The 17518-nt window shown below is 49.3% G+C and overlaps 7 protein-coding genes across 7 annotated transcripts; 3 read left to right on the plus strand and 4 right to left on the minus strand.

The window, feature by feature from the left end:
* Positions 1 to 602: 602 nt before the first annotated feature.
* HD556DRAFT_1371445 (uncharacterized protein) lies at positions 603 to 1863 on the minus strand. The gene is made up of 5 exons (XM_041302950.1): positions 1725 to 1863; positions 1652 to 1673; positions 825 to 1605; positions 778 to 780; positions 603 to 755 (listed from the first exon to the last, which is right to left on the minus strand). Exons 1-5 carry the CDS (start codon positions 1851 to 1853, stop codon positions 614 to 616), a joined length of 1077 nt encoding a protein of 358 aa, XP_041160406.1. The 5' UTR covers positions 1854 to 1863; the 3' UTR covers positions 603 to 613.
* Positions 1864 to 1885: 22 nt separating this feature from the next.
* On the plus strand, positions 1886 to 3878 carry HD556DRAFT_1371448 (uncharacterized protein). The gene is made up of 2 exons (XM_041302951.1): positions 1886 to 3285; positions 3378 to 3878. Exons 1-2 carry the CDS (start codon positions 2016 to 2018, stop codon positions 3512 to 3514), a joined length of 1407 nt encoding a protein of 468 aa, XP_041160407.1. The 5' UTR covers positions 1886 to 2015; the 3' UTR covers positions 3515 to 3878.
* A 6-nt stretch (positions 3879 to 3884) lies between these two features.
* Positions 3885 to 8132, minus strand: HD556DRAFT_1371449 (thiamine diphosphate-binding protein). The gene is made up of 18 exons (XM_041302952.1): positions 7626 to 8132; positions 7042 to 7572; positions 6834 to 6995; positions 6603 to 6784; positions 6476 to 6548; positions 6370 to 6418; positions 6315 to 6320; positions 6158 to 6267; positions 5916 to 6106; positions 5621 to 5857; positions 5391 to 5563; positions 5247 to 5341; positions 5169 to 5197; positions 5067 to 5123; positions 4945 to 5005; positions 4791 to 4891; positions 4577 to 4741; positions 3885 to 4525 (listed from the first exon to the last, which is right to left on the minus strand). Exons 1-18 carry the CDS (start codon positions 7780 to 7782, stop codon positions 4052 to 4054), a joined length of 2853 nt encoding a protein of 950 aa, XP_041160408.1. The 5' UTR covers positions 7783 to 8132; the 3' UTR covers positions 3885 to 4051.
* HD556DRAFT_443167 (uncharacterized protein) lies at positions 8118 to 9484 on the plus strand. Its single transcript, XM_041310614.1, has 4 exons — positions 8118 to 8553; positions 8699 to 8777; positions 8830 to 8988; positions 9036 to 9484. The coding sequence occupies exons 1-4, from the start codon at positions 8480 to 8482 to the stop codon at positions 9399 to 9401; spliced, it is 678 nt and encodes a 225-aa protein (XP_041160409.1). The 5' UTR covers positions 8118 to 8479; the 3' UTR covers positions 9402 to 9484.
* Positions 9485 to 10816: 1332 nt separating this feature from the next.
* On the minus strand, positions 10817 to 12732 carry HD556DRAFT_1371460 (uncharacterized protein). Its single transcript, XM_041302953.1, has 5 exons — positions 12381 to 12732; positions 12130 to 12324; positions 11906 to 12077; positions 11531 to 11853; positions 10817 to 11478 (listed from the first exon to the last, which is right to left on the minus strand). Exons 1-5 carry the CDS (start codon positions 12624 to 12626, stop codon positions 10966 to 10968), a joined length of 1449 nt encoding a protein of 482 aa, XP_041160410.1. The 5' UTR covers positions 12627 to 12732; the 3' UTR covers positions 10817 to 10965.
* On the plus strand, positions 12733 to 14644 carry HD556DRAFT_1371462 (uncharacterized protein). The gene is made up of 6 exons (XM_041302954.1): positions 12733 to 13000; positions 13056 to 13288; positions 13348 to 13373; positions 13422 to 14049; positions 14105 to 14268; positions 14317 to 14644. The coding sequence occupies exons 1-6, from the start codon at positions 12766 to 12768 to the stop codon at positions 14435 to 14437; spliced, it is 1407 nt and encodes a 468-aa protein (XP_041160411.1). The 5' UTR covers positions 12733 to 12765; the 3' UTR covers positions 14438 to 14644.
* A 28-nt stretch (positions 14645 to 14672) lies between these two features.
* Positions 14673 to 16759, minus strand: HD556DRAFT_443325 (FAD dependent oxidoreductase). The gene is made up of 4 exons (XM_041310615.1): positions 16291 to 16759; positions 15940 to 16240; positions 15775 to 15890; positions 14673 to 15722 (listed from the first exon to the last, which is right to left on the minus strand). Exons 1-4 carry the CDS (start codon positions 16614 to 16616, stop codon positions 14858 to 14860), a joined length of 1608 nt encoding a protein of 535 aa, XP_041160412.1. The 5' UTR covers positions 16617 to 16759; the 3' UTR covers positions 14673 to 14857.
* Between the last annotated feature and the right edge of the window lie 759 nt (positions 16760 to 17518).

The following is a 17518-nucleotide window of genomic DNA, read 5'->3' on the forward strand; positions in this document are numbered from 1 at the left end:
CAAAAGGCGGTTTACGTGTGAACTCATCCGTTCAACCGTCGAGCCAAATAGAGGATGACGAGTGGAAATTCCTCGTGCATTCGGAGATCCTGGATTAATCGGCCACGCGATGATAATTCTGCTGTAGTTCCTACAAGAAGCAAAGTGAGGTTGAAAACAAAAGAGATCAAGGAGGTACGTGTCACATCAGAGAGAACCTCCCGCGCTAATGCAGTACACTAGGAATACAAACGAAAGGCCACGGCGCAGGTGAGTGTCATCGTACTGGTTCTATAGGCCACTGTACTAACTGGGTTCTTCTACTATTACAGATCAGCCCTTCTTCGACACTCCAAGGCAAGGACAGCGGGAATGAGCACGACGACTAGCGGCGGGATCCTGGCGGATGTGTGCACGATAGCATTGGCGTCGGGATGGCGGGTGGGCGCGAGGGGGAGGGATGGCGGGAGAAGCGACCCCACTATTATAATATATCCCTAATACCAGCAATTCACGGCGATACCCACCTATAACTCATTCAATAGTATTAGATCCGTATCGGTACCATTTTCCAGGCCAAATAGAACTGATCACGACGAAACGTTCGATGTCAGAAAGCGACTGCAAAGAAAAGCTAGCCGCCCTCAGCAGCTTCTGCTTCCAGTATCTCCTTCTCTAAGCGTGCACGCTCAGCTTCACGCATACGGAGGAGCGTCAACGACTCATAGTCTATCCCCGCCTTTGCAGCAGGAGGCGGCGGTGGCGGTGCCACGTCATCAAAAGCAGGCTTGCCAAACAGGAGAATCAGTGATTCGAATAGACTGACTGAGCGAACCAGACTTACAAAACTCGAGGGAAACGAACCGAATGTCGTCCCCTCCGGAGTAGGCTTTGTCGAGAACGGCTCGGCACGATTGACCGCGGGTCCTCCGAGTTCTCCGCGTTCGCGGAGCCAGCCTAGGATCGGAGGCTCAGATCCGCCTGCCCATGCCACATCCATGCCCCGCTCTTTCAGCAATTCGGCGCTCGATACCACAGCAAATGCAGCGCCCAACTGATTGAATGGCACCAGTGAGGTCACTATCGTCTCGCCGTCTACAAGTCCCTTGGACTTTTTCGACTTCTTGGCTTTCTGCGACATCACCACCGCCCCTTCATCAATCTCACCATACCGTCGAAGGTGGGCCGTGAGCGCGGATGCTGTAGAAAGTGCAGGATATGATGACAGAGCATATTTGATACGGATTGTTGTATCCAAATCACTGGGAGGCGGCGGAGCGAGGGGTTCTTCCTCAACAGTTCCGGGTTTCGTCCTCGCACATTGACGTTCCAATTCCTGCAGTTCGAGCTCCTTCTCCCTCTGCTCCCGCATTCGTCGCCCCTCCTCACGAATCCTCGTGTTTTCGCTCTCCCTCGCAGTTCTCTCCTGCTCCTTAGCCATTCGCGCCTTCTTGAATTCTTTCTCCCGCTCCTCCAATTCAGAGACCATCGCCCTACGCTTACTGTCATAGGATGCGAAGCGCTGCTTCTTGGCAGCTTGCAGACGGAGTTGTGCATCGAGCGCGAGACGGCGAAGCGGATCGAGGAGGAGGGTGGAAGCGGTCGTCAATGCATGAAATTTCTGAGCTACATTCATGTGTTAGCTACATTTTTAACATGGCTAGGTACGCACCTGCATTAGGATCATTTCTGTTCTGCAACAACATTTAGTCTCAGACTCTCGATCTTGGAATGAATAGACGTACTCTGTCTGGATGAACTTTTAGTGAGCGGGTTCGATAGGCTGTCCTAATCTCGGCTTCTGTGGCCTCCTGTGAGATTTCGAGTAGATCATATGGGTTTTGTTCTGGGTCTTCCGGAGTTTGTGGTGGCATGGATGTTGAAATTCAAACACCGTCACGCGTTGGACGGTCACTTGTTGAATGACTACTATCTCTGGCTAAACTCATAACCAGTCTTTACTACGTCTGAGGCCTCAGCGGCCGTGTTGCTGAACGACTCTGAACCTGGTCCAGCTAAATTTCGAAGACTATATCATGTTTTGGTACGGTATCCGATCCAGAAGGATGCGGAGACTCTCACATCGCATGGTAATGGTCATATTCATCTGTGCCACTGTGATATGGTTCTGGTTAACTTCGGCACCAGTCTTGAGACCGAAGAGCGCCGCCTGGACTGTCGCAGCAGAGATACTGGATATACTTGATGCTGTTGTGGACGGATATGTACACCCTGCTATGAATTCATCCGTGCAAGCAGAAGAGAGCTTTTCGACCCGCCTCCTCGAGCAAGACGCAGCTGCTCAACAACTCCTACGATATTTCTCCGACCTCTCTCGATTTGATTCATGCTTGTCGCATAGTGCTATTGACGCAACTTCCGCATCGCCTGTCATGCCATTTATTGTACCCACTTCTCAGATCCACAACGTGTCTGGTTCTCGCATCAAGCCCATCTCGTGTCTGTGCTCTTCTCTCGCAGGAAAGAGACTGACAATGGTAGGCGGCGATCATGTGCACCGCTTCCACAACCTCCTCCTTGAACACCAGAGAAGATTCGAAGGGAAACGCTTTCCATGCCTCGGGAAGGAGTTTTGTACCCACCATCATATGTGCTCACGGGCCACCCGCAACAATCCCGTCCTTAAAGAGGAGCTTATGCGCTATATCCGTTCGCCATCTACCGAAGAGCTTGTGCAAACTGGCTCATCATTGGTCAATTACGTTCTGTCGGATACTCTTCTTACCTTGCCCGACCCAGAGGCGCCAGAGTATTCCGTACCGTATATCCATGCCTTCAGTGGCGTAAGGTCTCGCGAAACGTATTGGCTAGCTTCAGCGAGGAAAGCAGACATCCTTATACTGGGAAGGGGACCGTTCAGTGCGCCGCCCTCGACGTACACAGGGAACTGGTCATTCCTTTCAGGTTTTCCATCTTACACAAGGAGCTATCGTGTGAATATCCCCTCGTTTGCATCACCGATACCAAAACTCCTTCAGATCGTGGATGCTGCAGTGCATGCTACTCTTTCAGTCTTTCTCCCTGAAATCCAGCACACGCTAGACGCACTCCGCGCCAACGGATGTCTTAACAGAAAAAAGAAAATTATTTGGTTGGTCAACCAGCCGCGACTTCCTGGGAAGGGCCACGGTCAGACAAACGCTCTTCTTCGCACATATTTGCTTCCCAGTGGACAGGGCGAGCCATCTCCCGGCGACCCCAAAGCAGTTCTCCTTCACCACCTTGCAGTGCTATCGACTGATGAGCGCCCAAAAGATTCATGGACACTTTACTACAACGTTCAAGGTATGTCGTTCAGTCGACTGAAGGTGGTATCGTCCCGAGTCGTCTGCAGTACTAATTCATGAACTTATCTCTTGCAATTGACATGTATACAGTCTACTTGCAAGACCGTCTTCTTCGTCAAGTTCTGCCACGCTTCGGAGTTCCCCTCTTGCAGTTAGGAACACACCTTGTCGAAGCTGGCCCTGGTGTTGCCGGCCCTCAGCTACAATGTCAAGGTTCACACACATAACGGGCGCGACTGGCTACCTCTTTTTCAAGGATCACGAAAAGCGACGACAAAAGTAGTATATTTCTGGGTCCTCCTGTTTGTTACAACCCCTCTGAATAATAATGGAAGTTTTTCTTGCATTCACTCTTCCTATGACGAGGATTTGGAAGCAACAGGCCCGTCAGCCAACGAACGTCGCGGCGAGCCACATAAGGAATCTATTTGTCCCGAACCGCGAGGACTCGGCCATACCGTCTTCAGAACTAACTAGAGGACGCGATGAAATTTTGATCAGTGTCTAGCTAATACTCATACTCATGTGTCAGACAGCCTAAAGTAACAATAGACGAAATAACATTAATGTACTCAACGTAGGGTTTTTCACGAACCATCGTGGCACCATCAAATTTATTAGTGTCTGTGCATTATGAATACACCTAAGCTAGATGGGAATTGGTCGGACGATAACACTAAAGACCCCCAAGAATCCGCAAATAACTTAGTGATTTGACGAATTAATGAGCCGTGTACTACAACTCGAAATGCCAGGTCGGTCATTCACAGCCCCTGAAAAGCGCTCTCAATGACAGCCAGCTGCTGTACCTTATACAACTTCCCAGTGCCTGGCGCAGACACCGCGTCTTCCTTCCTCCCCCTATACGCCACACCACCATCTACACCCAATCCCTTCAATACCTCCTCAATACGCTCCTGCACATGCTCCCATGCGCCCTGATTCCTAGGCTCCTCCTGCACCCATAGCACCTCCAATCGGGTGTTGGCATCGGAATAAGGCGTAAGCGCTTCGCTGAGCGCAGCAAAAGGGAACGGCGCGAGCTCTTCGACGCGAATGAGGGCGACGCTCGATTCGAGGTTGCGTGTTTCGCGCTCTTTTGCAAGGTCGTAGTAGATCTTACCGCTGAGCAGCACGATGCGCTGGACAGCTTTGGGGTTGGCGAGGGTTAGCGGGTCCTGGAGAACAGGCTGGAACGCTGTTCCTGGGCCCATGTCAGTCAGCTTCGACGACGCAGCCTACGTGTTTATTGTTAGCAAATGCGGGAAAGGCATTGGGATGGCACGTACAGGAAGTCGAAGTAATCCCTTAGGAGCAGCCACGATGAGTGGTTTCCTGTAGTTCCGCTTGATCTGGCGGCGTAAAAGATGGAAGTACTGTGCAGGTGTGGTCGGGAACACTACGTGCATGTTTACGTTCACCTTCTCTTGGGCAACGTAGGAATCGTTGGTGAGCTAAAAAATTGTTATTGAATATTCATTGAAACCCGAGAAATATATTTGCCTGCAACATTCGCTCTATGCGGCAACTGGAATGCTCAGGACCAGCACCATCTAGACCATGAGGGAGGAGCAGGACAATGCCGCTCTGCTTCAGCCATTTAGCTAAATGGGGACAATAAGCCATCAGCGGAAAACACGCAAGCACACAGACATACTCTCTGAACTCGCAATGAATGTGTCAATGATGATTTGTGCCCCGTTAAAGAAGTCACCAAACTGATCCATAATAAAATTCTTGAGCTTGAGGTTTGGCAGTCACAAGGAAATAACAACGCACCTGCGCCTCCCAAATGGGCAATAAATCAGGTCGTTCCCAAGATGCTCCGTATTCAAACTACAATACTGTTAGACTAAAACAACGAAGGGAGAAACGTCTTACGCCAAGTACGGCCATTTCGCTGAGAGAGCCTTCCCAAAGAATAAGACAACATACCGAACCAAAAAAAATGATACATACTATTCGCCAGTTCCAGCTTGCCCTTCGCCTCCGTAATCGCGTGGTTCAGCGGAACAATCACGCCTTCTGTCTTCTGGTCCACCAGCATCGCGTGGCTACAAGTGCGTCAGTCTCCCTTAAACACTAACGTGGCATCGACGGCACCGATGACTGAACGTCCCCCTTCCTACATCCTGCCCCGCGATGCGCACATCGCAGCCCTCAAGCATCAGCGAGCCGAACGCCATCGCCTCTGCACTCGCCCAGTCGACCCCTTCGCCGCTCTCAATGCTCCTGAGACGACTTTTCACATGTCTGTTCAACCGCGAATGGATTTCCTGCGTCGGGCGTGGCCCGTGTCACTTTTGTTCATACAAGGAATGCATAGCACTTACAAACTCCTCGGGTACATGTACGCTGGCTTTGCCAACGTCCCTTAGAACAGCACTACTCACGCCTGTCTTTTCTTCACGTGCAGCGGGAGATGCTGGCCAAACCATGCCTTTCCATGCTCCCTCAAAGCTCACGGGAGGGGGGACATATGACGTTACGTCCGTTAGCGCGGTATTCAACGCAGCTTTGTAACTGTCTCGGACAGCTTGTGCTGCTTCAACCGAGATCACGCCATCCGACTGGAACATAAAGCCGTCAGCCCTCCCGTTGAAAAACGTAAAACGGAACCCGGCGTACGATGAGCTTATCTTCATACAACTTCGGGACAGAACTCCTGGAACGAATTTTTTCGTACATGAGTGGCTGCGTGAATGCTGGTTCATCAAGTTCGTTGTGTCCCCAGCGGCGATAAACAATGAGATCGATTACAATGTCCTTGCGGAAGTGGTTACGATACTTGAAGGCGATGTCGACAGCGCGAACCACGTCTGTGTGTACTCAGATGGAAGTTGTGAGCAATGATCGAGGTAGAGACGAACCTTCGGGGGAGTCTCCGTTGACATGCAGAACTGGACAATTGATCATCTTGGCTATGTCGCTACAGTAAAAGGAAGAGCGGGCGGAGGAGGCGGGAGTGGTGTATCCGATGCTACAATGTATGTCAGTATTAATTCGGGGAAATGTGTATCGATTGACTTGTTACTGTGAGGCAGAGATTAGAACAGTAATTAAGTAGAGTTGACAGACATACTTGACGACAATGTGGACACTTCCGCCGCTTGTGAAATGTGGAAGACCACCTGTAAACATCACGTTAAACTTTTACAACTCGTGATATCTGTATCGAGGCTACGAACTCAAACCAAGGGTTTCCATTACTACTCCCTGTCCTGTGAAGCTGGCATCGCCGTGCAGCTGGACGCACATAACCTAGCGGCACATGTAAGCACATCGATCTACAAAAGAGATGCCCTGTGGTAATACCTTATCACCAAGCATGCAGTCTTGGTTATCCTTGCCACTAGATAGGGTTTTAAGTAACCCATATTGTTTCGCTCTGGCTTTTCCAAGCGCAACAGGGCTCACTGCTTCCAAATGGGAGGGATTTGGCAGTAACGAGACTTTTATACCATCAGCTTCGCCGTACTGCAATGTCGGGGATGCAACTTCAGTGATAGTCAGAACTTTCGCAGATAACAAAGGTAAGATGTGCACCAAGATGACTGAGGACGTCCCCGGAAACGCCCAAAGATTCGTCCACTTCACAACCGCCCTTTATTTTGTGGAAGAGGGAAGTAGGGTTGTATTCCAGGAGCCCTGTAAGCAGATTAAGGCGCCCTCTATGGGGCATAGCAACGATGAGCTGAGTCATGCCAGCTACGTGTGCGTTAGCAATGATCCTCGTGAACGAAATGAAACCGACCTTTGGACGCGGCCTCGAATAGGGCGTCCAATGCGGGAAGCATGGACTCCCCGCCCTCAAGTCCATATCTCTTTAAATTGGGAAACTTGACTTGTAAGAAATTGTCCAACACCTCTGACTTGGCAAGCAGGGCGTGTATGTTCTTTTGTCTATCCGCGTTGATGACAGTTATGGGCTCCAAAGCGCTCTGCGACTCCAATAGCTTCGCAAACCACAGCCTCTCCGTCTTGCTCGGGAGGTCCATATATTCATACGCGATGCGGCCAACGTAGACGGCGTTGAGGAAGGAGGTGATGTTTTCAAGGGTCCATTCCTGCTGGCCCTCACCGGTCCAGATGATACCATCTATATCGAATGTACGAGCAGGGTCGTCGAGGCCATAGCGGATAGGATCTAGTGCGGCAACCCGCTCACGACGGAGGAGGTCAAGAGGGTCGATAGACGCTGCTCTGTGACCATGCGTGCGCAGAGAGTCAGCATACCTCAGCAGTGGAGCATTGACTGCACGGTTGGTGAGCTGGTCCGAGGTATCTGATCAGGGATTCACGTGAGTAGGTACAGTGCTACTCCGACAGTACACTCACAGTCTGGGATGGTAAAGTCGCGTGCTTTTCGGAATCCGAACGATTCGTCGTGATACTTCCTGCGCACCACGAGCACGCGGCCGCTAGAGCGTTGCGTGAGGCAGGCAAGAACGTTCCGCGTCGGAAGATGGACACGACCTGCAGAGATGGAGTTCATGGGGTGAATTACCGGTACTATCAAAGACCTTGTCAAGTCTTAGCGGGGAACAATGGCAGTGAATGTGGGGAAGAGACCAGTGAGCGCGCAAATTCCGGATCGGAACCCATAATATTGATGATGAATATTAGAATGTATCACTTTTTTTTATATCCGGACTAGTCCGAAAATTTATCAATATTCGAATATTCCACACCAATTTCAGTTTAATCGACATGATATATAGGAGGAGGTCTGCTGGACAGAGGCCTAGTATCCACTCGAATGGTTATGATGGTTGATGCTAATGTAAAAGGAATCTTGCCTTCATTGCCCTTTATTTTATTTCCTTTTTAGTTCATTCAATGAGCGCTTGAACTGACGCTACGTCAGTAGCGTCGTCAGGTCGTTAATCGACCTACGTGGCCAAACCTCTTCGCTACAAACTTCTTGCTCGTACTACATACCTGCCACTCACACTTTCCTCTCATACATATAATACTCGCCTGTAACTCTCATTTCCACAAGTCAATTGATACCGATCCATGATCCGATGGGGCCCATCTTACAATCGCTGCTTCAGTCCGAACCGCCTCAGTCATCATCCGTCTTCATCTCTACGTAGACTTTGTCCCTGAACCAAACTCGGACTCAATTATCTTTCGATAAACTTAATCTGTCTAATCACCAAAGCCTTTGGTGCCTTTGTGCTTGCTTGATGTCGATATTGCAAGTTCTGCGTTGCGCACACTGCAGCACGAGCCACGGTTTGCAGCGATTCCTTCCAGTTGTGTGTGTTACTATTAATATTGGCGCTGGGCAAGGTTGCCGTTTCCAACCGGTGTGTGCATGCATGATGCAGTGACGGTGCTCTCTCACACGAGTGCCAAGTCGTCCTTCAATTGCACTACAACACCATCTAACAAGTTTTACATAGCACTGGTACTGGAACATCCATTCATCCATTCGATTTCAAACAAGTAGCTCTTACACCTTGCAATTTCAATCACTTTACGGCAAGTGCCAGAGTTTCATCATTTCATTGCCCAGCTCATCGCCCTTGAACAGACTCACTACGCCAAAACATCGTTTCACGACGTCATTACTCGCCCTCAAAACATTCAAGTTGCAGCTTGGTATTTAATCCCTAAATCAGCGTCTTCAGTTATTCCGTTCCATCTCACCATCTGTATTGTGACCATCATCATTCTTGTGTTAAGAGTGGATGTCAGTATAACCCTCTCTCGTTGTCTAACCTTATGAACAGTCATTAGATATATCTGAAGGAAAAAGAATCAGATCCTTTGGCTGCACGACACAGCAGGTGTCGGAAAGTGTCCCATCGCATTTACCATGGCAGAAAAATGAAAAGTCTAAAAGTGACAGAGCAGACGCATATAGAGACGCGACTCGCGGGAACATTCCTCTTCTCCCACAAGCACATAAAACGGCACACCACCGGTCATTTCTTTGCGATGCTTACCTATCAGCCAGTCAACTGTTTCCCCACCGTCAGGGACCTGAGGCATGTGGATAGAGCTGTCCTCGAGGACCCTGCCCTTCTAGAGCCCGACAAGTCTGTTCGTGATCAGATGGATGGAAGGCCCGTTTTTCTGATCATTCAGGAGGCTTCAAGGTAGACTACGCGAATGTGGCAGTCCACCTTTGGTGTTCGTTGTCGAAGTCCTCGATGAACGCACATCAGAAACTCGATCAATCCGCGTTCAAATCTCTTGATGAAAAAAAATCGGAAAGCGAGCCGGTCGGATTCGTATTCCTGCTCGCTCAAGCGCTTTGCGATCCTGATCTGCCCGTAGCTCGCATTCTAGTCACAAGTCGTCCGGAAGGGCATATTCGTGAAGCTATGCAGAACGAAGATGTGCACTCACTGGTGGGCGAGACCAGTGAAAATTTCTGGCAAGGGTGTTACTACCACCATCTCGCTAGACGACACAGATGTCGATGAAAAGTTTCTTGGAGGATTCCTTCAGAAATCTGCGGCTTCGCTGTTGCACTTCATCGCAGCCAATGAAGACTTTCATCGTGGCATTTACAATGACGAAGATCATCAATGACCGACACAACGATTCCTGCGACCGGCTTGAACTCATACTCGAACTGATGAGCAACCTGCTTCCGGGAACGAAGGTGTACATGCCAACGGCTCCAGCACAACTCTAAACTACAAGACCTCATTTGCTGAAAAGGTACGTGAACTTGGTGATATTGAGAAAATGAGTCGAGGGATGCGCGAAAATACGCCGGAGCGTATCATTTCCGGATCTTGTACAGTGGGAACGAGATTACCTTGGATTGCGGCTGCAATATCTGAACGTAGCAGAAGAGTAAGGATGCGGGGGGGATTGTTACAACGATGCCACTGCATCCATCCGATGATCAGCTTTTATCACGCATCGAGGTCAGGTCTAGTACTGTGATTTTTATTTCCTCGAGATCGATCGATAGGCAGCAGCCTGCGGATAACATAGATCGTTAGAAGTTGCAAAAGCAAGTGACAGTGATGGATGGTTTTCCTCCTTGCGCCATGGCAGTGGCGCTCCGCAAAGGCCGTGTAAGAGAGGATGTGAGAACCATCCATTGTCGTTGGGTAGGTCATCGAGATTGATATATGGGCCAAATACGTTGATGATATATTTTCCTTCAAGCATCCTAATAAACCATAAGCCGCTAATGACGTTGAACCATTGCTGAAGCACAGTCAACACAAAGCACGAGGCCACGTCATGACTACAGTGCATTTCCACACGAAGTGTTGCTACATCTTCAATACCGACATGGCTAAAGATGAGCGAAAACCGTCTCTTGCTGGTGTATGCAGTGAAATACAAAGAAGTCAAATTGCATGTATCAAGTCTGAAGGGGATAGATAAGGACGTTTGAGCCCGTCCTGAACTAGCCTGAAGAGTCTCCCCAAGCCGCCCATGATCCGATATTATTAGTGGGGAAAGCAACACGAAATACATATTAATATGATCGATGCTATGATAGGGATGGTATGGATGCACCGCAAACACAATATTTGCGTGCATATATACCATTCCTACCCTCCATCTCCTTCAAGTTCTATTGCGCAGAATCGAGAGAAAACATGTATCAGCTTCCCACATCAAGAGTATGAAATGGAAACATCGAAAAGTTGAACGACACCGTAGTAGACAAGGACTTCTCCCGTAACAACAGATATCAAGATGTCTGAGTGCTACCTCTATGTGATCTTACCCAAGAGTCTACCTTGTTCTTGTCTCCAGCGAGTCCATGCTCGGCCTTCAAATGTCGGCGAAGGTCATACGCGCGAGTTAAGATGTGATCACAGTGTGCTGAAGAACCAGAAAGCGGAGTTTCTGGAGGCAATAGCAGTAGGTCCTCGACGTTGGGGTATGGACACCGTATGGTTTTTGACGTTGGCATACGACTGCGGAGGGAGTAAGCATGTCCCGTGATTCGATCGATGCTCAAGTGCGCTGCTAAGCCTGCCGGTTCGTTGATGGAACAGTCGGTATCGGTATCAGTGGTTGTAGCGCCGTCTGACTCGGACGGATCTGTGACAGATTGATCGCTCCTTGTACTATGAATCTTAGCCAGGTGCCTTTCGAGGAGGTGTTTGTAGCCAAAGGCACTGGAGCAATGTTGATGTGGGCAGACATGATTTCTGTGGCCGAGATGAATCACGTTGTTGTGCGTCGTGAGGGCTTTCATCTATGCATGACGTCAGAATGGATTGAAAACAAATGTCCGTCGACGACCGTACAGATTTGAATTCTTTCCCGCACTTGTCGCATTTCCAGTCTCTGCCTACTTCTCCACCGCGTCTGCGTTTACGAGGCAAATCTGTTGCTTCCGATTGTTCTACATCTGCTAGAATGGTTTCTAACTCTTGTTGTTCGTGGAGTTTCTGATGAGCACGCAAATTGTGTTGGGAAGCGAACGTTCGTCCATGGCATGAGGAATGCATGCACGTTGGAGGATGGGTCTCGCGTATATGGGCCTGGAGGAATGTCCATGTCGGGTAATATGTAGGGTCAGTGTTAGATAAAGGTAAGCACTTCGGGTGTGTACACGTGTAACGTTTATCTGAATGAACGATAAATCGTCATCATGCACACGGATGTGAAGGTGTACGAACCATCATGAGTCTTGATGTGACCTCTAAGTTTTTGATTCGTATCGAACGATTTGCCGCACCCTGGGTGTGTGCATATGTAAGGTTTCGTACCCGGGGGTGCATGTACTTGGCAGGTATGAGATCGCAGCTGATGGTGTTTGGCAAACAGCTCGTTGCAGCCCTCTACCGCGCACTGAGAAGAGAAAATCAGTGCGGATGGCTTGGATAGTGGGGATAGCACCCACAGCATACGATTTAGCCCCACTGTGCGTATTCTCGTGCACCTGAAGGTGCTGGAGGGTCCAGAACCGTTTCTGGCATGTTGCCGATTTCATACATACATAAGGGCGTTCTGACTCAGGCAGATGGCTTTTTGCATGTGCTTGGAGATGGGATTCGCGCAAATAAGACTTTTGACAAGTCGTACAGACGTAGGGACGCTGTTTGAGCTGATTAGCACGCAGTGGGCGTAAAACGGCGTACGAGACCATGTCACCTCTCCTGTATGGGACCTTATGTGCTCTGCTAGCCTACAAGCTTTTGAGTAAGACTTTGTGCATCCAGAATACGTGCAAGGATGGCGGGCTTTCTTTGAGCAAAGCTCTGCGATATCGTAGATGGCGAGATCCTCAGTCGAAGTTGAAGTTGATGGCTCGGGTTGTGGACTCGCAGAAATGTGTAAAATATATCTGGTGGCCTTACGTTTTCCAAGGACTGTCGTTGATGACAACGAGAGCGACATTCTGATTAACCCCGTGATAGGCACACCTGCTTATTCCCGTGGAAGTGGAGTAGAACCAAGCTTGATTTACCTATAACTTGTATTTTTGCCAATCGGGGTTTGTGCGTGGATTGAACTTGTTCCCGCCCGCTCATTGCTCATGCATAGCCTGTCGGCGCCAACACGAAGAGAGGCCGTTCTGCTCATTTTCGTATTCGTTTCATTGTTATTATTCTCAAGAATAGGCTATGATACGACCGGGATCAAATTCTGGGATGTTAATAAGTCAGGCGCGTCGCCTGCACATACTTCGACGCTTGGGGAGTCTTGGAGGACACGAATAACATGGTCAAGCGGACACGTACCAAACACCCGTGTAGTGTCTCATGTCCCTGGTGCGTTCTTGCTTCAAGTCGCTTGAGCCGTCCCAGGCTGATGAGCCTCCTATAGGATGGACTATTTTTGACAACCTCTTTGTCTTGAACGGCACTGTTTTTGTCGTGACGGATTTCCCATCAAGTATTCCTGACCGTCTTACAATCACTTCCACTGCCGTGGATATTTTCAATGGTGAAGACGCTGTAAATAGTCGAACACCCGGGGACCGCGAGATGCAAATTATTTCGACTAGTCAAGCTCAAAGGTTGTTCGGTTCAAGTGCTGAGTCGATTGATGGGGTAACAGTGAGTATTCTGAACCATCATAACTTGTGTTGGCTGCTCAACCTTGGATTGTGTGGTAGTGGCTCGTAAACGATCCTCCTCAATTGTAAGTATCAGGGGCTAGCAATCAACTAAGGCTCATTTCAAATGTCAGCATCACCCACTACTATCACTGGTCGGCTGAACTCTTTTTTGGGTTCTGGCGCACGTATTCCTCATTGGATACTAGCATAGATGAGATGGGGAAATCTATACTTCCCGCTCTCCGCCGTATATTCTTTGTCCATGCGGACGCAGACCATTGGAGGGATTATGCTCTGATGAACCAATGGGTCTTGCGCAGCGCCTTCCCCTCTTTGACGACAGAATACTCTTATGACTGGGAAGATCGTGCAGCTATGGGTCGTCCAATGATATTGGATCGTGTGATCTTTACTGACCGAGCCGCTGCCATGCATGGCCATCATTTCTTGAGCACCGGGCGAACAGCAGCAGAGCCGTCTGCTTTACCTGGGAGTGCGCACTGGTGGAGTACGATTCGCGCGAACGTTATCCGCGTTTGCGGGCTGGACCCCAATGTAGTGGGTGATATGGCGCAGACGCCTGTCATTACGTACATATCGCGTCAAGAGTGGGGGCGTCGTATGCTCAAACAAGAGGATCATGAGCGTCTTGTGGAAGAGCTTCATAAGCTTCGAGACTTGTATGGGTACGAAGTGAACGTCGTGGAGATGGACAAGCTTTCTCGAGCAGAGCAGTTCGAGCTCGCTGCGCGAACCACGGTTTGTGCTAATTTTTATCTTTTAGTATGGTATGACTGACGATGGTGTTTTATAGATCATGATGGGTGTCCACGGTAACGGACTCACGTCGCTAGTTTGGATGAGGCCATCACCTCGAGCTACGGTAATGGAATTTTTCTTCCCAGGAGGTTTTGCACAAGATTATGAGTACACCACCCGGGCTCTTGGCATGGTACATTACGGATTCTGGGGTGACGAGTGAGTGCGTTTTTTTTGTCGCAGCGGTATCGTCTGATAAGTGTACAGGTACTTTACGAGTCCTGACACCCCAGAGCAGGCGTACCCTCCAGGGTTCCAGGGAACGAACATTCCTATAGATGGAGCTGTTGTGGCGAGATTGTGTCACGAGAGGCTTTTGCTCCAGTGAAATTGACTGGGCTGGTCTTTAATGAGATAGAAAACAGATCGAGTTTGATCTACTCGGACTTGCATTATGCTACGCTGCTTGGCTTATGAGGCTGAGAGTTTTGCAATGAGTACTAGTACTTGTATTAAAACATTACAAAGAGTCGTACTCCTTTATGCCCATTCACATTCACTAACAATGCCTATTTGTTTGCACACCAAAGCTTTGTGAATGTTAGAAGGCCGACGATTTGGCCTAGATTACAGTATACTACATGTGATGTAATCACATCATGGGTGGTCCCGGGTGGACGAAGGGGAAAGAGTACTTACCAAGTACTTACCCCCGTTCGAATTATCTCCTCGAGTCAAGTTTGTCAATATTGCTATGATTATTTACATGGAGGACCGCAACTTGAAGTGATAATATCACACGCATACGCTAATCATCCCATGTGTCCAGTAAATTCTCCACCTTTGCCTTCTTCCACCTCTTCTCAGTAACTCTCATAATATCTGGGAACCATTCCCCAAGCCTGCCCTCCGCTTCTCGTCCCAACACCATATCTGCCAGGGCCTTCCCACTTAACCATGCATGCACCATCCCCTCCCCCGAATACCCAGCTGCAATCCATTCCCCCGGCGCAGCACTTACATGCACCCCCTCCTCCTTCTCGCTTTTCACAACCGAACTCAACGGTGGCTCACTCCTTCCAGACACCACACGCGGCAAACGGCCAACCCAAGGTATCAAATCCACTGAAATGCCCAAAATACCACTCCACAACGCTTTGACGCGTCCCTCCGCCCACATTCCCTCACCCCGCTCCAAAGGCACCCCTTCCCTTCCCCAATTATCCTCCCCAAAATACCTAGGAAGCACACCAGATAGATGTGTCGTAGTACGTGTGCTATACGTCGTATCGTCCGTATTTGCCATCGCCTCGTATCCCTCGTCGCCGTCTTGTGCGAATCCGCCCCCTAGCATGAGCTCGTGTTCGCCTGTGGGGAGTTGGGTGAGGTAGTCGTAGCCTATTGGTCTGGTATAGAAGACGAAAGAGCGGTGGGAGGTAGGGTTGGAACCGGGAATGGGGAGGGATTGCCCAGGGCGTTGGGCTGACATGTTACCTCGGAAGGGGATGATTTTACCCCGGAGCTTTTCGAGCAGGGTTGATGCCCAGCCGTTCGTTGCGTGGACGATATGCGGGGTTGTGATGGTTCCTCGGGGGGTGGAGAGGGTATAGTAGGGGTTGGAGGATGTTGGAGGTGAGATAGAGGTACATGGTGTGTTGGTGCAGAGTGAGAAGCTGTGGTGTAGTACGTCAGTTTGATTTTTTTCGGTGGCAAGAGGTTATTTACCGGTCGGGGTATCGTGCTAGAAGTTTTGCGAGAATTCCAGTCACAAATTGGTATGGATGGATTGCGCCTGCGCTGGATGATATGCAACCGAGCGTATCAGATGCCAGGCGGTATTTCTGGCCCAAAGGATGGGTTTCTCTTCTATGATCGGGTTGTAAAGCGTACCTCGATAGCTTCTTTTGCTTCGTACACCTCATGATGCTCAGCATCGAAGGCAAGGTCTGCTTTATATGTTTGGACCTTTCTTTTCGCCTTCTCGAACATATCAGAGTTATAAAACACATCTACTGATTCTACTTCCCGCCACTGGGATTCTGTAAGAATACCTTCTTGTTCCGCGACGCTCCGTAGCTCCTCGAGATGTGCCAACCTCAATTTAATGATCTTTTGAGCTACAGCTTGTCCGTGATCACGCTTAAGCGAAGTGTAGTCATGATGTAGAGGCGGTGAGATATGTCCACCGTTTCTACCGAGAATGTTAGTCCACTGGTCTATGAGAGTTGATACGAGACTCACCTCCCAGTCGCCCCAGAACACACATCTCTTGCCTCCAACATAACAACTCTAACATTATGCCCCTCAGCACTTGCACTATATAAAAGCCTCCTCACAACCGACGTCCCAGTAATACCTGAGCCAACAACGATAAAGTCAGCATGCGTCGGGAGTTGTGAAACGTGAGTGGCGATGGGGGAGGGTGGGTAGCACCAGAATGAGCGGCTGGGGTTTGGGAGTGGGAGTCCTGGAGAGCGCTGGATGCGCGCTTGCAGGGTTTGGAAGGTGTGAAGATTGTCGAGGAATTCGGTTAGCGCTAGGCGAACGAGGGAGAGTGTGTTGCCCATCGCGGGAAGAAGGAACCAATGTGGTTGTGCCTCATGTGTTTCCTTGCACTTGGATGATAATGATCTTTAGATTATTTTTGTCGTCTTATAGAATCAACATCCCATCCTAACGTTTCGTATGAGGAACATTCTCTGTTCAAGTCACATTGCTTGAAGTTCACAAGGAAATTCAGAAAAATGTTCAGCTTGATTGAAAGTGCACCGGCACATACCATTGTTTCTGTAATGACATTTCACTGCTGTCTTCATTTCTCTATGGCAAAAATAGTTCGAGGGCGAATCGTAACCGAGGGGCCGCTGTTGAGATGTTAACGTTGATTCTTGACTCTTGGAGCTCACGGCATGGTGAGTCAATGGTGAGTCACCACCACGTCAAATTTAACATACCCCGGCCACTGCATCTCGTTCTTTGTGCTGTCGTCCAGCTGACCAGTATCTTCATGGTGAGTACTCATTAAATACCATTCTACATTGCGTTGATGCAACTCCACGCATGATACACCATCATGTACATTTTGAGAGCGTTGACATGAGTTCAAGAGTATTTTGTTGGAAATGTACCCGCAGTGTTCGTGGACTACATCAAGCATGATATCCTCTGCGAAGAAATGGACATATTTCGAGCCATTTCTCATCCGAGTCGGCGAGTCTTACCCTGAACGCCGTAAACTTGAAGCGGGACCTCGTCTGAAGGAGTGTTCAAGGCGGTTGGTCTGCCCAGTCATTTACGGTATCTACGTGATGAGTGCTCATTGTCGAATAGCATTCGAAACTGCGCTGATACGACCCCTTGTATGAGCTCGGTTTACTCGAGAGTGTTGATGAGCTGAAGAGCGCTATGTTGAAACGCACGTGTTCATCACTACATCAAACATGCCATCCTACCTCATCATACGCAGGAA

Source organism: Suillus plorans (genome assembly GCF_016647745.1).
Source record: "Suillus plorans strain S12 chromosome Unknown HD556scaffold_27, whole genome shotgun sequence".
NCBI lineage: Eukaryota > Fungi > Basidiomycota > Agaricomycetes > Boletales > Suillaceae > Suillus > Suillus plorans.